This window comes from Dasypus novemcinctus, chromosome 16 (genome assembly GCF_030445035.2).
Source record: "Dasypus novemcinctus isolate mDasNov1 chromosome 16, mDasNov1.1.hap2, whole genome shotgun sequence".
Taxonomy (NCBI): Eukaryota; Metazoa; Chordata; class Mammalia; order Cingulata; family Dasypodidae; genus Dasypus; species Dasypus novemcinctus.
In genome coordinates, this window is record NC_080688.1 from 78802173 (window position 1) to 78825730 (window position 23558).

General features: G+C 33.5%; 1 protein-coding gene across 5 annotated transcripts in view; it reads left to right on the forward strand.

Moving 5' to 3' along the window:
* The window catches only part of RELCH (RAB11 binding and LisH domain, coiled-coil and HEAT repeat containing), a 134207-nt gene that overhangs the window by 56298 nt on the left and 54351 nt on the right, over nucleotides 1–23558 (forward strand). For all 5 annotated transcript variants that reach the window (XR_011646011.1, XM_004467239.4, XM_004467240.4 and 2 more), the window contains 3 exons: nucleotides 8828–8940; nucleotides 18316–18406; nucleotides 21618–21689. Coding sequence is in view for 4 of the 5 variants with exons in the window: in XM_004467239.4 (XP_004467296.1) it covers nucleotides 8828–8940; nucleotides 18316–18406; nucleotides 21618–21689 (276 nt within the window). In the remaining variant the exon portion in view is untranslated. The remainder of the gene's footprint in view (nucleotides 1–8827; nucleotides 8941–18315; nucleotides 18407–21617; nucleotides 21690–23558) is intronic.

The following is a 23558-nucleotide window of genomic DNA, read 5'->3' on the forward strand; positions in this document are numbered from 1 at the left end:
TATATATTCATAAACATATTTAATTTGTTGTATGATGTTTACTTTTCTGGCTGATTTTAAATTTCTTATATTTAAAAAAATTCTTTATATACTTATAATTTCATGAAGAACTGATTATTTATCTTTGTTAATGAATTATTTTTACCTTGTTTTATTGTATTAGAAAACTAACATTTATAGTGTCCCAAAGTAGTATTCCCTTGAAATTAATTTGTAAATGATGAAGTATATCTTGGTTTGATTTAAAAACACTCCCTGAACATAAAAGGACAAAACTGTTGTTTCATTACTTCCCTTGATATTTAATTATTTAATATTTATTTAATATCTCATCCTAGTCCTTTAAATCTGTATTTTTAAAATGCTTTTTTGATTGAAAGGCTAACATTTTGGTTTTCTTCTTGAGTTTATATCATCACTTCTCAGTATAAACATTTTATTGGCGTGTAAATACAATAAAAATGTTCTTTAGTAAACTGATTGATAATAGTAATTTCCTAATTGTTTAAATAAATAAAACATTATGAATAGTTTGCCTTTAGGATTTTGACTGTAATACATTCATGTGGTTTAAATTTTTTTTAATGTAAAAAGAAATACAATTAAAACTCTTCTTCCTCCTGTGCCTGAGCTACCCTCCCACCTGCAGTCAATTTTACTAGCTTCTAATGTATTTTATCAGCAATATTTTGTGCATGTAGAAACAAATATGAATATATGATATTTTTTTCCATCATTAACACAAGTGACACCATACTCTGCGCTTTTCTTCGCTTTGTTTTTTTCCACATAACATTATATTTTGGATATCTTTGGAGATCCAGTCTATAAAGAACTTACTCATTTTTAAAATCTGCATAATATCTGGTCTTTTAAATTAGTGGTTTTTTTTCAAATTTTATTTCTCAGTAAGAAAGGTTTTTCACATAACATGGCAGTACATACATATATATAATTAAAAGTTTTACAAATCAAATGTTACCTTTACTACTTCCAAAAAGTTAAAATAGAAGATAAGCAATATCAAACATGATTTTATAAATATTTTGAAAAAATAAAGAAAATTCCCTAATTAAACAATAAAAAAAAGAAATAATGATTCATTGTCCACTGTTTTATGATCCACTGTTTTTAAAGGAGTGGCTTAAAGTTTGACTAAAAGCTGTCTAATAAATTTTTCTTTGAAAAGTAGAAAGCAAAATGAATATAGATTCAAGTGTATTTGTTTTTACTTTCTTTTAAAAACAGAAAAATAACCACATCTCTCAACCTGCAGGCTGCAGCAAAAGTATATTTAAAACATTTTCTAATACCACATGCCATCTTTCAGTTTTAAGATGCAATTGATTATAAGAGTGATATACCTTTAACAAAGAAAAGGAATTCCGATTAAATTATGATGTGGTATCCCAATATCAGAGATGTTAAAAAGTGGGGAAAAAATGTACATCTTAAAATCCAATTTGTATTTTAAAATGTTTTCTTGCCTATCCATTTTGGGAGTAAAAAATAAAATGATGGACTAATTTTCTGTACATGAATTACATAGTAGTTCACTTTAATGGGTTGGTAGAGGAAAATTGAATCTTTGAGCTAAATTATGGAATAATAAATGTTTTTTATTATGATCTATGTATATAGAAAATATGTACTTTACTTTAAAAAATTGATTTTTGACAATCTCTGCTCTAAATGAATTTGAAAGGGAAGCTCAGTACTTTAAAGATAAGATTTCACAAAGAATTATTTCTAAAAGCATTTTAAACTAATACATCAAAACTTAACTTTCATTTTCCTTCCATGGCAAGGAAAAATATGCTACTGGCTAGCTAAGGTGAAAAAGCAGAGGAGAAACCTGGGGCTAGGATGGAGATTGGGAAAATGGAAACAGAATAACTGGCTAATTAATGAGTACTGGGTTTAATTTTGAAATGTGGAAAATGTGCTAAAATTAGGTTGTGGTGATGGTTGCACAAGTCTGTGAATGAACTAAAAACTAATGAATTATCACTTTAAATGTTTGAATTTTATGATCTCACTGAAATGGGTAGGAGGGAGCAAAGGTGAAAAGAGATTTCCCTGAAAGTTTCAAAAAGTAGTTAGTACCTTTAAAGACCTGCCGCTCTTCTGAGACACCTAACTTTGCTCCTTTACATTGCTATTTATATTTGCTGTGTGGAAAATTATTTTTCCAAACTGTTTTTTTACTTATGAGGTTATTTACTTATGGGATTATTATTATTACTTAAGCCCCAGATGATCATAACTCATTGAGAAAAGTAGGTAAGCTAGGTCCCTCTTCTTTACATGTTAGTGGTTTTTCTGGTTTTGTTTTGTGTTTTTGAGTGAATCCTATGCTTTTCAGCAATATCAGCGATGTAAAGTCATTTAAGTACTTCAGTTAGGCTTCTTGAAGGTTGAGCCCCAGGAACTATAGATATTAATAATTCTAAGAATAGATATTTTAGCAGCCCTTGAAGTATAGAACTTTTCCAGAGGTGAGTAGTCTTATTTTCTCCTTGTGTGCTATCATAATGTTCTTTCTTATTTTTATTTCTTTAACTAGTAATTTCAACACCCTGGCAAAATGCCACCTGGTAATTTAAATCAGGGGTTGCACTTTTTATCCATAGATCTAGTGTGGCTCATTGATAACGTTTTGTTTGGGCCACTCAATGATCCTATGATGAGCTAGTTACTAAACTTTTAAAAATTGAAATTTCTTACCTAAAAATATCAATTTTCCAGCTTTTCTTGAAAAGTCATAAATCTGGAAGTAAGGAGCTTGCATTTCCAAATATTTCTTTTCAATTGGAGCTTAGTAGTTCCCTGTCCCTTTTAGATGGGATATGGGCTCTTTAGTTAGCCACAGTTGTTCCTCTACCTTTTTTTTTCCTATACACTGAAACCCACTGTTCTGTTTATCCATCATGTTTGCATGTTGTTTTACTTATATCCTTTATTTTACAATTTTACATGTTTACATTACCTTCTTAATTCCCCTAGCCATTTGTGTTTGTGACCTATAAATATAGCTAGTTTTATAGATGTTTCTCTATTCTAGACCACATTATCAAGCCTTGCTAGTAACAGCCAACTTTCACTGACTCCTTAGCTAGTGTTTTCCCTTTACATTTATCCTGAACACAACTATTACATAAACATTTATTCAAACATTTTTATCTTATTATTTTCATTCTTGAAACTTAGATTTTTATTGTTCTCTAATGCTTAGCTTATCAAAGCATTAGAAGATTCATCTTCAAGTTTAGCACTCCCTTTTCAACTTTGCATGTAATTTGCTTGTTTCATCTCTCTACAGATTACTACTCCCTGAGTACTTAGAAAATTCATGAGTATTTTCTTCATCAAAATTTAACTTCTGGAGCAGATGTGGCTCAAGCAGTTGAGCGCCCACCTCACACATGGGTCCTGGGTTCGGTTCCTGATGCCTACTGGAAAAAAAAACCCACAACAAAACAAAAACAAAAATGAACAACAAGCAAAACAAATGAAAAACCCAACTCAGGGAAGCCTATGTGGCTCAGTGGTTGAGGCCCGGCTTCCCACATACAAGGTCCTAGGTTCAATCCTCAGCCCCCAATACCTCACAAGAAAAAAAAAATTTAACTTCTACCAAGAAATATGTCCAGTTTTCCTCATTTTAAACTGACTAGGCTTGTTGGGCTCCTCTCTGTTTTCTATGCTATGTATTAAATTTTACACATTACTTTCTTGGCTTACCAGTGTTCTGATTATCTCATCATAGTTGATATCTCCAAGGTTGTTTTAGCTGCATCAGTATGCATTTTTTCTTACTATATTTTGCTTTTTATTCTTCCTTCTTCAATCATTTCTAACCCTTCCTGGTTGTTTTGACATATGTATGCTCTTTCCTTTGGATTTTTTTAAAAAATTATATTTTTTAAGGTTTAATGTATATTTTATATATAATATATATTGTATGTTTATATATAATAATACCATTTTCAAAGCATTCTTGATTTAAAGGAAACAATTTTCAAATGAATTAAGGATGTTCTTATGTGTGGATTCCCCCAAAACATACATACTAATAAATGAAATGTTTCTCATATATAACATGTACAAGTCAAATGAAGTTTAATCAGATATACTGTCTTATGATACTAGGCTCAACAATTTTTAAGTGAACAATGGCATATGAAGATTTTAGTTTTGGATTAGCCAAAAATTGTATTGTAGTTGAGGGTTAAAGTAAATATAAGTAACTTGTCAGTACTTGAATTTAAATTGTAATTCATTATTACTTAATTCCTAAGCAAAAGATTATTTGGAATATTTAAGAATAACAGCCATCCAAAATGTTAAAAAGAGACTTGAGCTATAGGAAATAATTTTAGCAGCAAAATTAGGGCAAGCCATGAACCATACTTTATCAGAATAAATAAATTAGTTCAATTAATTGCCTTTTTAGGAGTGTATAGAATTTTTAAAATAGATATTGAATGTAATCTTTTTGTGTATTTATTTATTTGTTTATTTATTTATTTGAAGGTATGGGGGATTGAACCCCGAACCTCATAGGTGAGAAGCAGGCACTCAACCACTGAGCTACATCCACTCCCCATTGTATAGAATTTTGATTCTTGCCCTAAAGTACTCAAACTTTTGCTCTTTGGCATTTGATCAAAATGCAGTGCTTCCTTTTCAGTTTTGAATCCTTTCAAATTCCAAAGCCATTATCTTACCAATATTCCATGCTTTTTTTTTTTAACATGTTATAACTTGCCAGGTCTTATTTCCTACTTCATTTCTCCCCTCTTAATATCTGATCACTTTCACTGTTTAAGATGCTTTTTTCCCTGCTTTTATAGTACAAATACATACTAATTTATATTCTGAGGTGATTTTTCTTTATGATTTAAAATCCTTTGAATAATAAAAATCTTGGGAAAAAGACTGTACCTAGGGAATATTTCAGAAGTTTTGTTATAAAAGTAGGAAAGCTAAGTAAAAATATTAATAAAATGTAAAAACGTCTAAAGAGATTGCTTTACTATCACTGGAAGTTATTTTGTTTTTTACTCAAAAAAGTGAAAAGCAAACTCAAATGCTAGAAGCTTTTCTCATTTAATTTTATACAAAATTACATAGATGACCTAGGATTTGAGGGGTGGTGATTAGTTCATGTAGCAAAAACTATCCTTGTTATTACAATTAGAAAATCAAAATTAGTTAAAGCAAAAGATATTGACTTCAGTAAGGTGCCAGTTACTACTTTAAACCTGTTAAATGAATTCTGAAAGTCTTACAAACATCCTTTCTAGCGGGGTAATAAAGTGTTGGAATATCTCCTACAATTGGATTATTACACTTTTTCCTCTTTAATGATCAGTAGGGGAACAGTTTTATAATTCACCTCAATATATATTTATTAAGTTTTGTCCGTGTTCCAATACATGTTTGAAAACAAACATGGACTATGAATTCATCAGCTTTTTACATGGGGGGAGGAGGGACAGAAGCTACCTTTTGGAAATATTACCAATGCCATAATGTTATTTATTATTAATTATTTGATTATTTATTGACATTAAACATAAAATCTAATATTAATGATTTTTTAATGTGAAAAACTCTTGAGCTCTTAAATTTGATACTTAAAATTTATCTGTTCTTTTCAATATATTTCTTTTATATTTAATATTTCCAAGACATTTTTCAAACTCAGTTACCTTGTCTTCTGAAGGACATTTAGCCACCATTTTTAAGATGTTGAATTCAGAATTATAGGAAAGATTTTAAAAATGAGACTTTATTTGAAGAGCTGATGTCAAAGGGAAAATGTTGACTCAAGTTTATAATTTTATGTATAGTTTGAACATATTAGTACTTTAGAGGCTTGAAAGAGATGAATCCATGGTAAATAGTTGTCAATATATAACACAACATTTGTATACTTAAAGAATTAATAGTTTCAAGAGTGGTACAAATAGAAATTATGAATTAATAAATCAGTGATAGAGAAATTAGGATATTTTGGGACAGTCCTAACTTACCAACTAAAATCCTTATAGTGTTCCTTAATGACTCTACAAACCACTTTTTGTACATTTTTTTTTTTAACCACCACTTTTTAGGCTTTTTTCCAGCTACAGTCTACTAGAAGAGGGAGAAGACATATGGAGGTACTTTATCCTCTGAATTGTAACTCTCATAGCTGTTAATGTGCCAGGATGAACCCAGTTCTTCTTGGCATGGAATAACAACTAAAAATTATTAGCAAGGACTTTCCATATATTGTTAGTTTGTCAGTAAGAAATAAAAGCAAATGGAAATATAAATTATTACTAACCATGATTAAGAAAACTGAAAAAATATTTTTCTTCAAAAGACCTTACAAAAGAATTTTTGAATAAAGGGGCAAGGACTAACAAATAGTTTTCCTCCCATGTGTCAGTTTGGATTGATTGGTAATGGCTGCAGGAGTACTCTGTTGAGATGGATTTTTTATGCCATCTTTGATCTCAGAAAGTAGAATGACAGTTCTGTTAGTAATAAATTAGGAAATGGCATAATGTATGTGAAGTATTCTCCATATTTTAGAGCAAATATGAAGTATGCTCCATATTTTAAATAGTGTATGTGTATATATAATTTTAAGCTATAGCAAACATCTTCCCTTATTTCAGAACTAGTAATAGAATAGGATAAGAAAGGGAAAATACAATGTAAGAAGTAGATGTGATGAGACAGTGAAAAAGCAGGAATGGCAATTAGGAGGAATCAATAAAGCCTTCAGGAGAGAGACTTGTGAGGTGAAAGTGCAAGTAAAACTTTCAGGACCTTTCTTGGATTTCAAACAAAGATATTTTTTTCCTTCGTTAAACCTCCTAAAATAACTACTTTCCATCCCTAAGGTTCTACTTTCAGTAGATGATGAAGCATATAGTCTTCTCATTAGTATCATCAGCCCTTCTCAGCCTAGTTGAATCCACTAAAGGTTGCACTAGTCCTTGGTAGCAATAATCTCTACCCTAATATTGTTAAATATCCAGACAACACAGAATTTTAGATATTTTATGAAATGTTTTATTTTTTTTCCCAACAAAATCAGGATTAGTTTATCAATCATCATATTAAGTCTAAGGTGAAAACATTTTTTTAAAAGATTTATTTATTTATTTCTCTCCCCTTCTCCCCCCACCCTGGTTGTCTGTTCTCTGTGTCTATTTGCTGTGCCTTCTTTGTCCACTTCTGTTGTTGTCAGCAGCATGGGAATCTGTGTTTCTTTTCGTTGCATCATCTTGTTGTGTCAGCTCTACGGTTGTGTGCGGCGCCATTCCTGGGCAGGCTGCACTTTCTTTTTCGTTGGGCGGCTCTCCTTATGGGGCGCACTCCTTGTGCTGTGGAATCCTCTACGCGGAGGACACCCCTGCGTGGCAGGGCATTCCTTGCACATCAGCACTGCGCATGGGCCAGCTCCACACGGGTCAAGGAGGCCCGGGGTTTGAACCGCGGACCTCCCATGTGGTAGGCAGACGCCCTAACCACTGGGCCAAGTCCGCCACCTGAAAGCATTCTTTATCAGTATAGGACCCATTTATATATACTGTTTCCCATTCACAAACCAAATTATTTTCCTTAATTGTTCTTTATTTCTTTTGCTTTCAATCACTCGCTTATCTAAAACCTGCCAAAGTATCCAAATAGGAAGATTAAAAATGTCAAAATAAAGTTTTTAACTCATTTTTACTTTCATAGATGTTTTCCAAGCTCTTATCTACATCTTTGTAGCTTCAAATTTAAGATATATGCCACTTTAAAATGGCATATAAAGACTAGAAATTATGGAAAGGGATATCTAGCCATGGCTTTAGGCTTCAGTTTCAACTTCCTCTAGAAATTACATCATCTGTTTTTAGGGGACTATTTTTCAAAAAAGGGAATGTATTGTTCAGTGTACATTTTTCATTTATGCTTTTTTTCAGGGTATCATCTGTTACAACATAATGATCAATCCAATTTTAAATCTCCTAGCACTTTTTGGTAGGTTCAATGGTAGATGGGAAAGGAAAGTGGGGGTTATCATTCTTTCCTTAGTATTAAGAACTTAATTCAGTTTAATTAAAATGTGAAAACCTTAACTCTCAAATATTTCTTTGGAAGAGAAAATAAAAATTTTGACTTATTTTCCTTCAAAATATTTAATTTGCCTCTTCATGTTGAACATGTAACAAATGAGATATTGTTAAAAATTTTCATTTCAACATAAAACATTTCTACTGACACTGTAGTAGTATTGAGCTTACAACACTGTGGAAATGGTCTTTTCAATTAGCCACTTGGCTAGGTGCTAAGGGTACAAAATTATTAGATTATAGCTAATCTTAGGAAACACAGATGTGCTGTATTTCTGGAACTGGGAAGAGTTGTTTATTTTTTATCATCTTTTTAAGTTTTAAAATATAATGAATTTCTGCAAGTTTTTGTTTTTAAAAACACCTTCAAAATTAAAATTGCTACATCAGCTTTTCACATTGTGAAATGTTAGTATAAAAGCTAGTGGACCCTTGGGAAGTACTGGATTAGAAAAACAAGGTTAGTTGAATCTTAAGTGATTTTATTACATTGTTATTTGTACCTTCTGCACAACCAACACTTAAGTATGTATTTAGTGTTTTTGATGATTTCTCTTGAATTAACGTTACAAAATTTAAATTTGCTCTTTCATATGTTTAGATTTATTTCACTTTAAATTTCCAATTAAGAATACTTTGGTGGGAAAAAGAATATTCTACAATGTATTTTTACTTTGAATTTTTCCACCCTCATATTTCTTTAGGAGTTGATTCCTCTCATATTGTGTACAGCATGCCTACATCCTGAGCCTAAAGAGAGAGATCAGCTTCTCCACATACTTTTTAATTTGATCAAGAGGCCAGATGATGAGCAAAGGTGGGTATGAGTACTTCACAAGGAAATACCTGATTTATTAATTTTATAAACTTGATATTGAGATTACCATTTTAATCTAAATATCTTCTTTCCTTCTCAATAATTTATTTTAGTGTCATTGTAACTTTACACCATCTGGTTATCACCAAGGACCTTCCCTCCCCACCCACTTTTTTAAGGTGATGTGGAATTTACTACAGACAAAAGCAGATAAAAGGGAACTTACTCTGAGGAATTTAATTTATGGGTAATAAATAAAAACTGAAACAAAAATGGCTTTTAAGTTTATGTGGAAGCCTACTGAGATCAGAGTTCTTATCACCTACCATATTTACTGACAACTTTTATTGTTAAATTTCTGAAAAGGAATTCTACACCTTATTAAAGTTGGCAATTTCTCAAGGCTTCTAGACAAACGTACTTATTGAAGTATACTATCTAATTATCTTTTCTCTTTGAGGAATAGTTTACATTAAGATATTTTAAATTTTAGAGAACTTTATTTCTTTTAAAATATATAAATACTGTCTTTTCTGAAAATTGCAGGATATTTATTTCTGGGTTGGAAAGCAGATCTATTAATATAATTTTCTCATTTCTAGTAGAAAAAACACAAATTGTATATTAGCTAGAAGACAACTCTTCCTCTGCCCTCCATATGCAATAAACCATAGTTATGTCACTTAGCCGAAAATTGGGGCATATCTAATAAGCCCTCAGGTATTCTAATGTTCTCAAGATAGTAACATTTCAGGGAAACAAAAAGACTTTTAGAGAAGACTAACTTCATCTGTTTATATAAATTCTCATTGCTGTTTTTAATGAGTACTAAGACCTATAAAGGCAAGCAATAAAACCTTGTTAGGTTCTGTGATACTGCTGAAGGTTTCCTTTGTAATGAAATATTCCCAGCAGAAACATTTTTTAAAACATTTTTTTTTGAGAGCGTGAACTTCTGGGTTTAAGGTGGTAATGTTTCTTGATATTTTTTCTCCCAACTTGGAACTTCCTTTGAAGACGTATAAAAGATATAAAAACTAAACATTGGTGAAAAACAAGGATAGCAGTCACCCATGAAAAATTTTTTTATTATTCTGACAAATGAGACTGGATTAAGAAGCTCAATCTAAGACGCATGTCATTTTCACCTTGAGAAAATATGTTTTAGTTGGCTCAAAATAAGTAGAAAAAAGCACCACCACTCCCCCTGTCTGCCACTAGGTCAGACACCCACTACGGTGGTCTAAGGCAGCCCATTATCTGTATCCCCGTTCACTCCCCAGTCAGTGCCTAACTCTTTTCATCCATTCAGAAATCATTATTTCCAGTAACAAGAAATAAAGGGAGATAGGCAAGTGGTCTATTTCATCGTAGAATAAATATATGGTATTCTTTTGTAAAGTCCTATGAAGGTATAAAGACCAGAAGTAGCCATAGAAGTACATGGCAGAAGTTACCTTTTCATAGGATAATTTTGGGTGAATAAAGCTCCAGACTGCCTTAAATCTTTTACAACATAAATTCTCATCATTGTCTAGAGAACTGAGCATTGGGACGAAAAGAAAAGCACACCTAATTCAGCAGAACCACATTGAGTTATTGTCTCCTTTATACTAGAAATATCCCAGGGGATAGAGCTATTAGTAGTGGCCCCTTCCTTTTTCTTGTAATAAGCTGGGGCTGGATAAATTTCTTCTCATTATAGTAAGCAGCAAAAAGGAATCAACATGGACCCCACAAAAATGCCACAGTATGAAGAAAATCAAATTTACTCTTAAAATTCAGAATAAAGGCATATTTTGGCAAATGATTTATAACAAAAAACCCAAAACAAACATTTAAAGACATTCTATTTGTTATCCTAAAAGGGAGATAAGAATTCATGGCTTAGAGAGAAGGGATTGGGATAAGAAAAGACACCAGAAGGGGGGAAAACAAGCAAACAAACTAGAAAATGCCATATTTTCAATTTTATATTAGGCACAAATAGAATTGACCCTACTGAAAATTGAATCCATGTTTTAAATGAAAACCTTGACAACTACTTTTAGTCTTGAAGACAGAGTGAAAAAGTACAAAAATGAAACTAATGAGAAAGAAGTAGATATCGAGACGAGAAAGCAAATAATAAAAATTATTGAAGAAAAATAAAAAACAAGAGGGAACAGATGTGGCTCAAGCAGTTGAGTGCTTACCTCCCACATAGGAGGTCCTGGGTTTGGTTTCTGTTGCCCCGTGGAAAAAAAAAACAACAAGCAAAACAAATGAAAAAAACAACAACTTAGGGAAGCCGATGTGGCTCAGTGGTTCAATGCTGGCTTCCCACATACAAGGAAGTCCCAGGTTCAATCCCTGCCCCTGGTACCTTGGGAAAAAAAAATAACCAGAAATACAAAAAGTTTTAAGATAGGAAACCTTTACAGAGTTGGGAAAATGCTCAGATATTGGTGCTTTTCCAGGCAAAATTATGAAATAAGACACAAACCTAAATGCCCTAGAAAATAACCCTACAAGCATGTGGAGAAACTCTTGACTTGAATTAGTAAATGGAGATAGTACATTTTTGTGTGGGAAGACTCAAAAACCCTAAAGATCCTAAGTCTTTATAAATTACTGTAATTATAATAAAAATTCTAGTGGAATAGGGTTGTAGGTGGTTATTACTTCGCAAAATGAATCTGAACGTGATTAAAGAATAAAATGGCAAAAATGTTAAGATTTTGAAAAAGATGGGTAATAGCAAACATCCTTATCATGTGTTAAATAATATTGTTAAATGACAATGATTAAGATAATGTAGTACATACTCTGTAATAGAAGACCCAAAAGTACAAAATTAGTTAATCCAGAATCAGGGTTTAATATGTAATTGACCATCACAAATCCAAAAATAAGAAATGAGCTTCTTAAGCAAACAGGTAGCAAATGATAGAGGTAGAGCATCTGGTTGATAGTTGAACAAAGGTAATATAGATCCTCATTTCATATCACACCCAAAATAAGTTCCCTGTAGCTTAAAACATTAAATGTTTTTTTTTAAATCCCCCTCCCCACCCCGTTGTCTGCTCTCTGTGTCCATTCGCTGTCCATTCTTCTGTGTCTATTGTATTCTCATTAGGTGGCTCTGGGAACCCATCCTGGGACCTTCTGGAGTGGGAGAGAGGCAATCATTCTCTTGTGTCACCTCAGCTCCCTAGTTCTCTGTGTCTCCTATTGTCTCTTCTCTGTGTCACTTTTTTTGTTGCGTCATCTTGCTGCATCAGCTCCCCGTATGGGCGGCACCACTCCTGGGTGTGCTGTACTCCTGTGTGACGCTGCACTCCTTGCGTGGGGGTCATTCCTTGCGTGGAGTGGCACTCCTTGCATGCAGCAGCGTTCCACATGGGCCAGCTCACCACACAGGCCAGGAGGCCCAGGGTATTGAACCCTAGACCTGCTATATGGTAGGCTGAAGCTCTATCCGTTGAGCCATGTCTGCTTCCCTAAATGTTCATATTAAAATCACTAGAAATTGGAAGATTATGTCAATGAGAATTTGATCTCAAGTGCAGTAGGATGCTTTACACATAAAAATAATAAAGATGTAATTGTAAAATTTTAAGATTTCTGAAAAATGCAATAGAACGCTATATTATATGTGCTTCCTTTCGTATAAGAAGTAGGAGACTATTACATAAACAACTTTTAGAAAAAAAATAATAGGGGGACTCTCTTTGGGTTAGGAGGAGTCAGTTAGATGGGAACAAAGTTGTGAGTGAGGCTTTTGACTGTAGTTTTTGGTGTTTGTAACATGTAAATGTATTACTATTTTTAAAACATTTAAAGCAAGTTTAAGACATCCCAAAAAACCCCATCTTAACCAAAATTAAGCAACAAGAAACTAAGAAAAACAATTGCCACAAAATATCATAGCTGATTAATAGTATTAAGTCAAAGAGTTTATCCAAATCAGTAAAGCAAGCCCAAACCCCAACGTGAAAAAGGATAGATCACTTGAACTGACAATTCACAAAAGATATGTATCACTCAAGTTTAGCTGTGGACTTCTATTCTGCCTCTTCCATCCAGATCCTTTGGGAGGTTTAATAATATACTTTGTTAGCAAAGTCAGACCAGGAGTCTTACATCGTATTTTCTTCTTAGTTTAGAAACTATCTTGATGTCTGACAGTTATATACAAATGAGAACGTAGATGTTAGAACATTGCTGTATAATAGAACTTTCTAGGATGATGGAAATGTTTTTTGTGCTGTTCTTCTGTAGTAACTTGCCATATGTGGTTACTGAGCACTTGAAATGTGGCTAGTGAGACTGATAAACTGAATTTTTAATTATATTTAATTTTAATTAATTTTAAGTTAACGTTAAATAGCCTCATTTGGATTTTGGGTATCATTTTGGACAGAGTGTGAAATATTCTCTGAATTTAAAGCCTGGGTGGTTATCTCCCAATATCCTGGGCATTGACATAGTATGAAATAGTATGATTAAAATATTTAAGAGTAGAAGAAAAACTATGAAATAAGGTGGTTAAGTAGATCTTTCATGAGTAAATAGAAAGCTCCACAAGAAAATTTAGTTTAAAAATTTTCAAAGGAATTGTTTACTTTTATAAAAATGTTATATCACCTGAGCAGTAGCCCCAAATTCTAATTTAGAAACAGAAGACAAAATTCAAGTTATCATTATAAACTGCTCTACTCATTGGTCACTTGCAGATTTGAAGAATTGTTTGCCCAAATTTCCATGGTTTCAATAATTTCCAAAAACTCTTCAATCATAACTTATAATATATGATGATGGACAAAATGTTAATATATCCATTCTTACATATTATATATTGGCTTTTCAGTAAAATGTTTTGAAAAACTGCCAGTGCCTTTGTAGATGGCATGAATGGTATTATATCAACAGACTGACAGTTTTGAAAGCATTTTGTAGTTAGTTACTGGTTCATCCAAAGACGTTTGTAAAAATATATGTCTAAAGCTCTTAGGTTTTTTTCCATATACTTTGGTATAATACTTTAAATTTCCCCCAGATAATGGCACTATTATGGAAACACATTTTATTCAAATAATTTTGTGTTAATATGAGCAAATTTGTTAATAGTCTGTGGAAAGTTGGTCCTAGCCAACTTCTCAAAAGTTAAATCCCAGAGTTTCTCTTTAAATGTGAAATCCTTTGATGTTTCAAGGTATATGTAAATTTGTAAAGGGAACACTGCCATATAACTTTATTTGATAAACAGAGGATGCACTCACTGGTCTTTTAATTTTCTGCTTTGTTTCCCTTTTTTTAAAATTCCAGTTATTCGCGTTGAAATTGTACATTTTGTTTTAGTTACCTTTGAACTTCTAGTTCAAATACTTTTTTGCCTTTATCTTTCGATATCTAAGAATGAAACATTCCCTCTTTTTCCCACAGATGAAGTAGAAATATTATGGCCTCTTAATGATTATGCTTTCTAAGAAAGAATGTCTTTTAATATGAATTTCTGCATCACTGGTTCATCCTTAAATAGTTACTATATGGTTAAAGGAACGTAGTGTTTTGTTTTAGTTAGTCCTGGTAAAATGCCCACAACCAAGGATGGAGTCCACTGATCTGAAACCATATTCCAGAGAGGAGAAATGGGGTTTTCCTAAGGTTGGTGCAGGGAAAAGGTGCAGATCAGGGTGATTTTTTTTCCCCCAGAAGAATAGGGGTGTGGGTGGTTAGCAGGCAACAATACCTCAGAGAGTAAAACCTTAAACTACTCAATGAAGCTGTACAAGTGTGGACTTGAATAAAACATCCTAGTGGATAGGTGGGCAGGTGAACTGAGTACCAGTTGGATAAAAATTGTGCTTTTATGGTATAATTTTTATCTTAATGAAAATATTTTTGTTTATACTGTTGCAAACAATAAACTTGTACTTTATGATTCAGTAGTTTTTATCAAATTCTGATACTTAATCTTACTGTTGTAAGTTTTAACTCTTCTAAGGGAGTTGGAAAATCAGAAATAAGAGTAAATCATAAGGAAGTGGATGTGGCTCAAGTAATTGGGCTCCCATCTACCATATGAGAGGCCCTGGGTTCAATTCCTGGGGCAACTTGGTGAAGGCAAGCTGGCCTGTGCTGCAGAGAGCTGATGGCTTGCCCCACGGAGAGCTGGCACAGCAAGATGACACAACAAAGGAAGATGCAGAGGAGAGACAATGAGTGATGCAGCATATCAGGGCCGCACTGGAAGGTCCTGGGATAGGTTCCTGGTCCTCCCATAGAGAAAGATGAAAAGAAAAGACAAGCAAACATGGAAAGAACACACAGCAAATGGACACAGAGAGGAGACAGCAAGTGCAAACAACAATGGGGGGTGGTGAGGTGGAGATAAGTTTTTTAAAAAAAGTGAATCCTAAATCAAGCTCAAAATTTAAAATATAGGGAAACCCTCAACTATGAGAAAAAAAAGTCATAGATTTTAGGTTACTATAAGTAGACATCTCTTTCCTGCTCTTAACCAACCCATACCTGAGCACGGGTTGAGGTGTCCTTTTCAGGATTCAACCAAGGTGTTAATCCACACCAGCAGCCCTCACATAATTGAGTAGGACTAAGGGAAATTAAATCACATTATTAGGATCAGCTATTGCAAACTGAGAATTTTCTAAACACAATTTGGTACTTTATAGGAAAATTGATATTTTATCCTTGAAAAACTATTTCCTATCTTGGTGGCTTAATTAATAATTAAATACCATATGTTCTATTTGCCTCTCAAAACCTCTAAGTCTTAGAGCCAGGTTCATAAAATCTGCATGGAAAGCTAATAGCTGCCACCTGGTGGCCAGAAGTACCTCTTAGCCTTACTTCAGGTCAAGATACGGTAGGAATTAGCACTCCCATGCATACTTAAATCTACTCTCACTTTACAGAAATATTTTTACTCATTAAACTCTACCTACATTTTATACTCTATAAAATGTGAATAACAAATGAACACAGCAAGAGTGTTATGTTAGAATAATATACTTGACATATAATTATTTTTCTTTATTTAATATACCTCAGGCTGTTTGGATCGCATCCCAAGAATTCATCTCATGAATGTAGTAATGGTGCTTTTTCTAGTTCTTTGCTAACTATAATTGACACCATATTTCTGCCTGTGTAATACAACAATCCCTGTCCAAAGATTTTCTACTAGTAGGAACAATATTTATTTTTACTATCCCAGGAGCCTATTTCCATTGCTCTTAATAATCTCTAGGCTACCTGACCATTACTACTTTTATTTGCATTTTCAGAGCTATGTTATATTAATATTTCTTAGTACTTTGAATTTTAACTCTGTTGACTAGAAAGTCTTTTTTAAGGGGTCTAATCTTTTTTCCTATTGTAGAGTTGGTACATCTTAGAGTGATGATGAGTCATTATTTAAAGACATTTCATGTGGTGTCTCTGTACAAGTGTGTACTTTTTACAAAGTTCAGAATGTTTACCTTTCAAAAAATTCAGTTATCATAGTTATTAAACATTTATATTACCTACATTTATATATACCTTTTCATTATTTTAAAACACTTGTGGGAAAGGAAACAATTATCAGATGTTAGGAAATTTTCATTGGAGAGCAGACAGAGTGTTGGCTGTAAAGCTTGGGAATTTCTTTTTATTTCCTTTAATTTATTTGCTTTCTAAAGTAAGGGGAAATAGAAAAGTTGTGAGGGGGGAATAGAGGATGGCAATGTTAATATAAAGGGGAAACAGTCAGATAAAAATTACAAAGTGGTGGGGTGAAGAATGAGAAGATACTGTAATATGCAATGAAGACATACTGGCTCAATGTTTCCCTCAGTATTGTTCAGAGGATCTTAGCCTGTTATTATTCTCCTTGAGTAACCTGAGGGAATGCCATAGCAAATATGGCTAAACTAAATAGATGTTTAAAGTTATTTTGTAGTTTAAGTTAAATTTTCATATATCAAGAAACAGCAATGCCTAGGTTTGAAATGCTGGTTTTATAATTAATATGAATGAAGCATTCTCTTTTGTTTTCCCTTAAAGTTGGATACTTCAACTGAACACATCTTTTTGTGGGGAGTGTGGTTTTACTGTTTTAAAGTGTTAGACAATCAAACATGATGGCAAAACTTAAAACTCTGCTTTTTAAGGTACCTTTACATGAAACTTCATTCTGAAGAGTGAAAAGTCTTATTTACAAATCTATACTATTTTTAAATTACAAATCTGTCAATTCAAGTGAAGTTATTGTAATAGTTATTAATCTATTACTCTGTAACAAATTACTTCAAATCTTAGTGGTTAAAAATACCATACATTTACCATCTTAATGTTTCTGTGACTCAGGAATGTGGATCCTATGCTTCAGGGTCTCTTACAAGGAAGGCTATAATCAAGGTAGTGGCTGGGGTTATAGTTATCTCAGAGCTCAACTGGGGAAGGATCTGCTTCTAAGCTCAGTCACAAGGTTGGGAGGATTCACTTCTTCATGGATTGTTGGACTGAGGGCCTCAGTTCCTCGCTGGCTGTTGGCTAGACGCCACCCTCAATTCTTTGCCTCATGGGCTTCTGCAACATGGCAGTTTGCTTCATCAAAGAATGCCTGCTGAAAAGGCAATAAGAGAAAGTCCCACAAGATAGAAGTCACTTTCTTTTTTAGCCTAATCTTAGAAGTGACATCCCATTACTTTGGTCATAATCTTTTTGTGAAAAACAACTCATTAGGTCCAGCACATGATCAGGGGATTAGGATTACCCAAGGACATAAATATCAAGAGACAGATTTTATTGGGGCCAGGTCAGAAGCTGTCTACCACAGTTATCCTAGATACCATGCCAAAAATGCAGATAAATATAGTTTTACTGCTAATATATACCATTGTTTATAATCATAGAAACAATGAAAAAATAATCACTAATTGAGTTAGTGGCTAGAAACTAAAGTTCAGTAGAAATTGAAGCATTAGGCATATTATAATCTCATAATATATGTGTGGCAGGTTAATTTAGGAGATTATGAGATTCACCTTCACACCAACACAAAAATCCCTTTACAACATCTCTCAGAAATTACTGCTGCTTGAATAGCTAGTCCTTAAGGAACTCATTCTCTTAGAAGCAGCCTAGTCTATTGTTGGTAAGGGCTAATTTGATTGTACAAAAATATGATACTTCATGTGAATTACAAAGCTGCCTCTTTTTAATCCTTAGTCCTTGTCGTACTTTCTAAAGCCAATGTAGGAGCAGGCGTAGCTTAGTTATTGAGCTTCTGCTTCACATGTACAAGGTCCTGGGTTCAATTCCCAGTACCTCCTTAAAAAAAAACAAATATAAGACTTTCATTTATTTTTGTGTATTGTTTTTTAGGCAAATGATATTGACAGGTTGTGTGGCATTTGCACGTCATGTTGGACCGACACGTGTTGAAGCTGAACTTCTACCACAGTGTTGGGAACAGGTAAATAACTATATTGAGTTTTCCATAACTATTCTAATTTATTATAAATATTTTAAAGGATCTTTGAGTAATGATGATTTTCTAGATTTATTTTTCTTACACTTTAAAATTGGATGTAATAATTATATAAATTATGTTAATATATTCATTTAAAATGACATTAGTAAATATGCAGGAGGTAAATTATGCTGCACAGTGATTTAGTAGTGATTTGAGTGCTCTGAGATGCATTGCTTTTATTCATTCATTCAACAAATACTTACAGAATACTAGTTCCAGTGCCACGTACTATTGTACTCACTAGAGCAGGGGTTCTTAACCTTTTTTGTTCCACAGACCCCTTTGCCAGTCAGGTAAAAACCACAAACCTTACTAAGTCCATACTATACTGTGTATTATTCAGTAAATATATCACACCCACACCAACATACCCCCACAAGAATGATTTTTTTAAAAATTTCATTCAACCTTATGGACCCCTTGTTAAGAACCCCTGCACTAGAGATATAGTGGTGAACAAAAGACAGAGACATTTTCTAATGGGGACATCACACTGAAAAAATAAATGATATGATGCCTTGTTGTGGCATATACTATGCCATATACTATGAAAAAAACTATTCTATGAATACAAATAAGGTAGGTAAGAGTTAGAGACTGACATGGAATGCTGCTTTAAAAGGGTCATCATAGAAGGACTCTGAGGAGGTGATGTTTAGGCAGGGACATGAAAAATCCGCCAACAAAAAAATGAAATGAGGTACAGCAAACAAATCTCTGAGGTGGGAGTATGCTTGGTGGGTTCAAGGAAAAGCCAAAAGATGTGTGTATATGGGTAGGTAAATAAAACTATATTGTTTATATTGTAAATGTATACAGTATATAAATAAAAACCTTTGATGCAGAGGATTTTTAGATTATGGTTGAACTATTGTAGTAGCAGTATTTTTTGTTTTATATTGAATTTTAATACTTCTGTGAAAATCAGAATCATTGACTTTCTAGACTTAACATTTAGGTCATTAAGCAGCTTATTTCTCTCTCTCTTTTTTTTTAAAGATTTATTTCTTTCCTCTTCCCCCCCATACACCCCATTGTCTGCTCTCTCTGTCCATTCACTGTGTGTTGTTCTGTGTTCGCTTGCATTCTTTTCAGTGGCACCAGAAATCTGTGTCTCTTTTTGTCGCATCACCTTGCTGCGTCAGCTCTCCATGTGTGTGGCGCCACTCCTAGACAGGCTGCGCTTTTCTCGTGCTGGCGGCTCTCCTTGCAGGGCGCATTCCTTGCACATGGGGCTCCCCTATGCAGGGGACACCCTTGTGTGGCACGGCACTCCTTTTGAGTGCATTAGCGCTGCACATGGGCCAGCTCACCACATGGGTCTGAACCTTGGACCTCCCATGTGGTAGGCGGATGCTCTATCAGTTGAGCCAAATCTGCTTCCTTATTTCTCATCTTAAAAAGATTGTTTTCCTACTTATGGTGACAAATTTCATGGCTTAAAGTTCTATTCTCGATCTAGATTCATTATATACAGTCTCTATTACCTTTGAAAATCCCTTATATCATCTGTACATGATGGTGTATAATAATTTTGGGTGAGGTTCTAATCAAAGTAAAATTTAACTTTGGTACAACATACACAGCTTTGAATTTACTGTACAGTTAACTCTTGTATACATTGAATTTTTAAAAAAATTAACAGCACCTTTTGAGATGTAATTCAGATACCATACAATTTACCCATTTAAAGTGTACAATTCAGTGGTTTTTAGTATATTTACAGAGTTGTGCAACCATCACCACAATCAATTTTAGAACAGTTTTATCACCCCCAAAAGAAACCCCAACCCTTCCAACATTATTCTTTTTAATATTGTTTTGGCTATTTTGAGTACCTTGGATTTCCTTATAAATTTGAGAATCAGCTTGTCAATTTCTGCAAAGAAGCCATTTGGGATTTTTATATTTATTGCATTGAATCTCTAGATCAGTTTGTTGAGTTTTGCCGACTTTACAATGTTAAGCCTTTTGATCCATTGATTTAGCATGTTTTTCCATTTATTTAGGACTTTAACTTCTTTCAACAATGTTTATCGTTTTCAGAGTATGAGTTTTACTCTTCTATCATTCCCAGTATTTTATTTGTTTTGATGATATTATAAACAGAATTCTTTTCCTTTTTTTCCTTTTTGTTTTTTTTCATAACTAACATGTGGAAATTCAATTGATTTTCTTATGTACATTTAATTTTGAGACTCACTGAGCTGGACTAAAGAAAGACAAAATAAAAGGTTATGTAAAAGATAATGTACATTTAAACCATCCTGCCTTTGAGGTAACTATTTCTGGATTAATTGAAATCAGAGATGTTCTTTATAAAATTCTCTATCACCTCCATTTCTAATAATCAAATAAACATGGATATTGGGGATCTGTCTAGCTGCCTATTTCTAGTCTGTTGCATAGTAGATTATTATATAACTTCTTTTCCTAGTTTTTGGCATCTAATTCCATAGTGAATTATGTCACTTTTTCAGGTGGGAATATAAGAAAAAATAAACTTCTTTTCTAGTCAGATTTATATTCTATGATGAAGGCATTTAGGAACAGACCCCAATGTGTGTCATTTTTTTGGTGTTATTTTTGTTATGGTTCAGTGTAATCATTACAATAGCAAATCCCCATCATTTTGTATTTGCAAAAGGAGGACTGGATTGCATTGTTTATTTTAAAAACGAAATTATGTCACTATTCAAGAACTCTGATTATATCATTGATTTAGTTACCACCTCATCCCTTAGGTAAAAAGGCAGCCTAATAAATCATTCCTGGTACACATTATAGAACATATTTATATTACCCAAAAGTTGGATTTTCCAAATATACTAATATTAATAGAGAAGGATCCTGACTTTTCCTGACATCCTAGGAAAAGCCTAATCTTAGGCAAACTGATCATTTCTCGACGCTATGCCAAATATTCATCTTTGCTTTTTCATTTCTCTCTAACAGATCACCCCTGTGACCTCTTTTTTAGGCTCTCCTTGATTCCCTTATTCCTCATCCAGGGGTAGCCACACAGGAATTCCCAGAAGTGCAAAAAGAAGCTTTATGGCATTCTTAATAGGATTTGTGATGAGAAGTAATTCTCTGTTGGAGGAAGAGAGGATATGCTGTCTATGCTTTATTGATTTATTTTTTATTCTAGATTAATCACAAATACCCAGAAAGACGACTGCTTGTGGCCGAATCCTGTGGAGCATTGGCGCCTTACCTCCCTGTAAGAATTGTCATTTTTTTCTGAATTAATTATTAATAAAATAATATTTATTATACTAACCTTTTTTCAAGTGCTTTGTACATTTTAATCTGAATTCTTCTAGGGCATGCTATCCTAATAAATGAAAATGATGAGCCAAAAATTATACAGAAGATATATGACTTTAGAGGCATTATGACATTGCACTCAGATAGGCACATTCTCCAAGTGAGGTCTGCGGACCCTGAAGGGGTCCTTTTGTTTCTCTCAAGGGATTCCATAAGGTGAAAACTGTTTTCATAATAATATTAAGACTTTTTTATCATTTTTCATTGTGGTGACATTTGCACAGTTGATGCAGAAGCAGTGATGGGCAGAACTGGTAGTGCATCAGCACAGATTAAGGCATTGGTACCCAGCTATACTAATGAGTATTATATTCTTCGCTGTCACAAAATTGCATCAAAAGAAAAAGCCAACTTTGCTTAAAAATGACTGATGAACCAGTAAAATTATTAATTTTATCAGATCTTGAAACTTGAATGTGTATCTTTTTTTAATATTCTGTATGACAAAATGGAAAGTACTCACACAAAGTCCTTTTGCTGCATACTGAAGTATGACAGTTGTCTCCAGGAACTTACACAGCTTTTGGAGTTGTGAGCTGCACTAACCATTTTTTCCCCATGGGACACCTGTTTTACTTGAAAGAACAATGGACAGATAAGCTATGTTTTCCAGACTTGGATATTTGGCTGAAATTTTCATAAAAGTGAAGTGACTCTGTCTCTTCAAGGAAAACAAATATATATCATTTGTTGCCAGTGATAAAATGGGAGTTTTTTTTTTTTTAAGATTTATTATTTATTTATTTCTCTCCACACCCCGCCCCCTCCAGTTGCTCGCTCTTTCTGTCCATTTGCTGTGTGTGCTTTTGTGTCCACTTGTATTCTTGTCAGTGGTACCAGGAATCTGTGTCACTTTTTGTTGCATCATCTTGCAGCGTCAGCTCTCCATGTATGTGGCGCCACTCCTGGGCAGGCTGCACTTTTCTCGCGTGGGGCGGCTCTCCTTATATGGCATACTCCTTGTGTGTGGGGCTTCCCTATGCAGGGGACACCCCTGTGTGGCACGGCACTCCTTGTGCACATCAATCAGTACTGCGCGTGGGCCAGCTCACCACATGGGTCAGGAGCCCTTGGGTGTGAACCCTGGACCTCCCATGTGGTGGGTGGATGCTCTATCCATTGAGTCAAATCTGCTTCCCAAAATGGGAGCTTTTAAGTAAGAACTAGAGTTTTGGAAAATTTGTATCTATCACCATATGTCTGACAGTTTTGAAAGATGTAAAAATTTTTCTGATTAGATCAGTGGTGATCCTAACAGATGTGACTTTTAAAAATATTCTGTATTGAGATATATTAGTATTGAGGAAGAGCTGTATAACTCTGTGGTCCTGTATGTCCCAAATGATTGATGTGTGGGTAAAAAAGGCTAAGATAGACTAAAGGAATTCAATATATCAGACTTTAAAGTTCATTGTCAATGAACTGCATATCATGATTTCAGATTCCATATTGAAACTAATCTTGGCCAGTTTGGCTGCAGAATGAAAGTAAAATATCCATGCTTATTGGAAAAGGTGATTAAAATATTCCTCCCACTTCCAATTGTAAGCCTTGTATGAGGCCAGAATTACTATAAATACTCCCACCAAAACTACATATCACAACTAACTGAAGGTAGAACAAATAAGAGAATCCATTTATCCTCCTTTTAAGTAGGCATTAAAGAGATTTACAAGAAATGTGAAATAATACCATTCTTTACACTGATATTTTTGCTTTGAAAGTTTAGTTATTTTTCATAGAAATGCTAACATTTAATGTT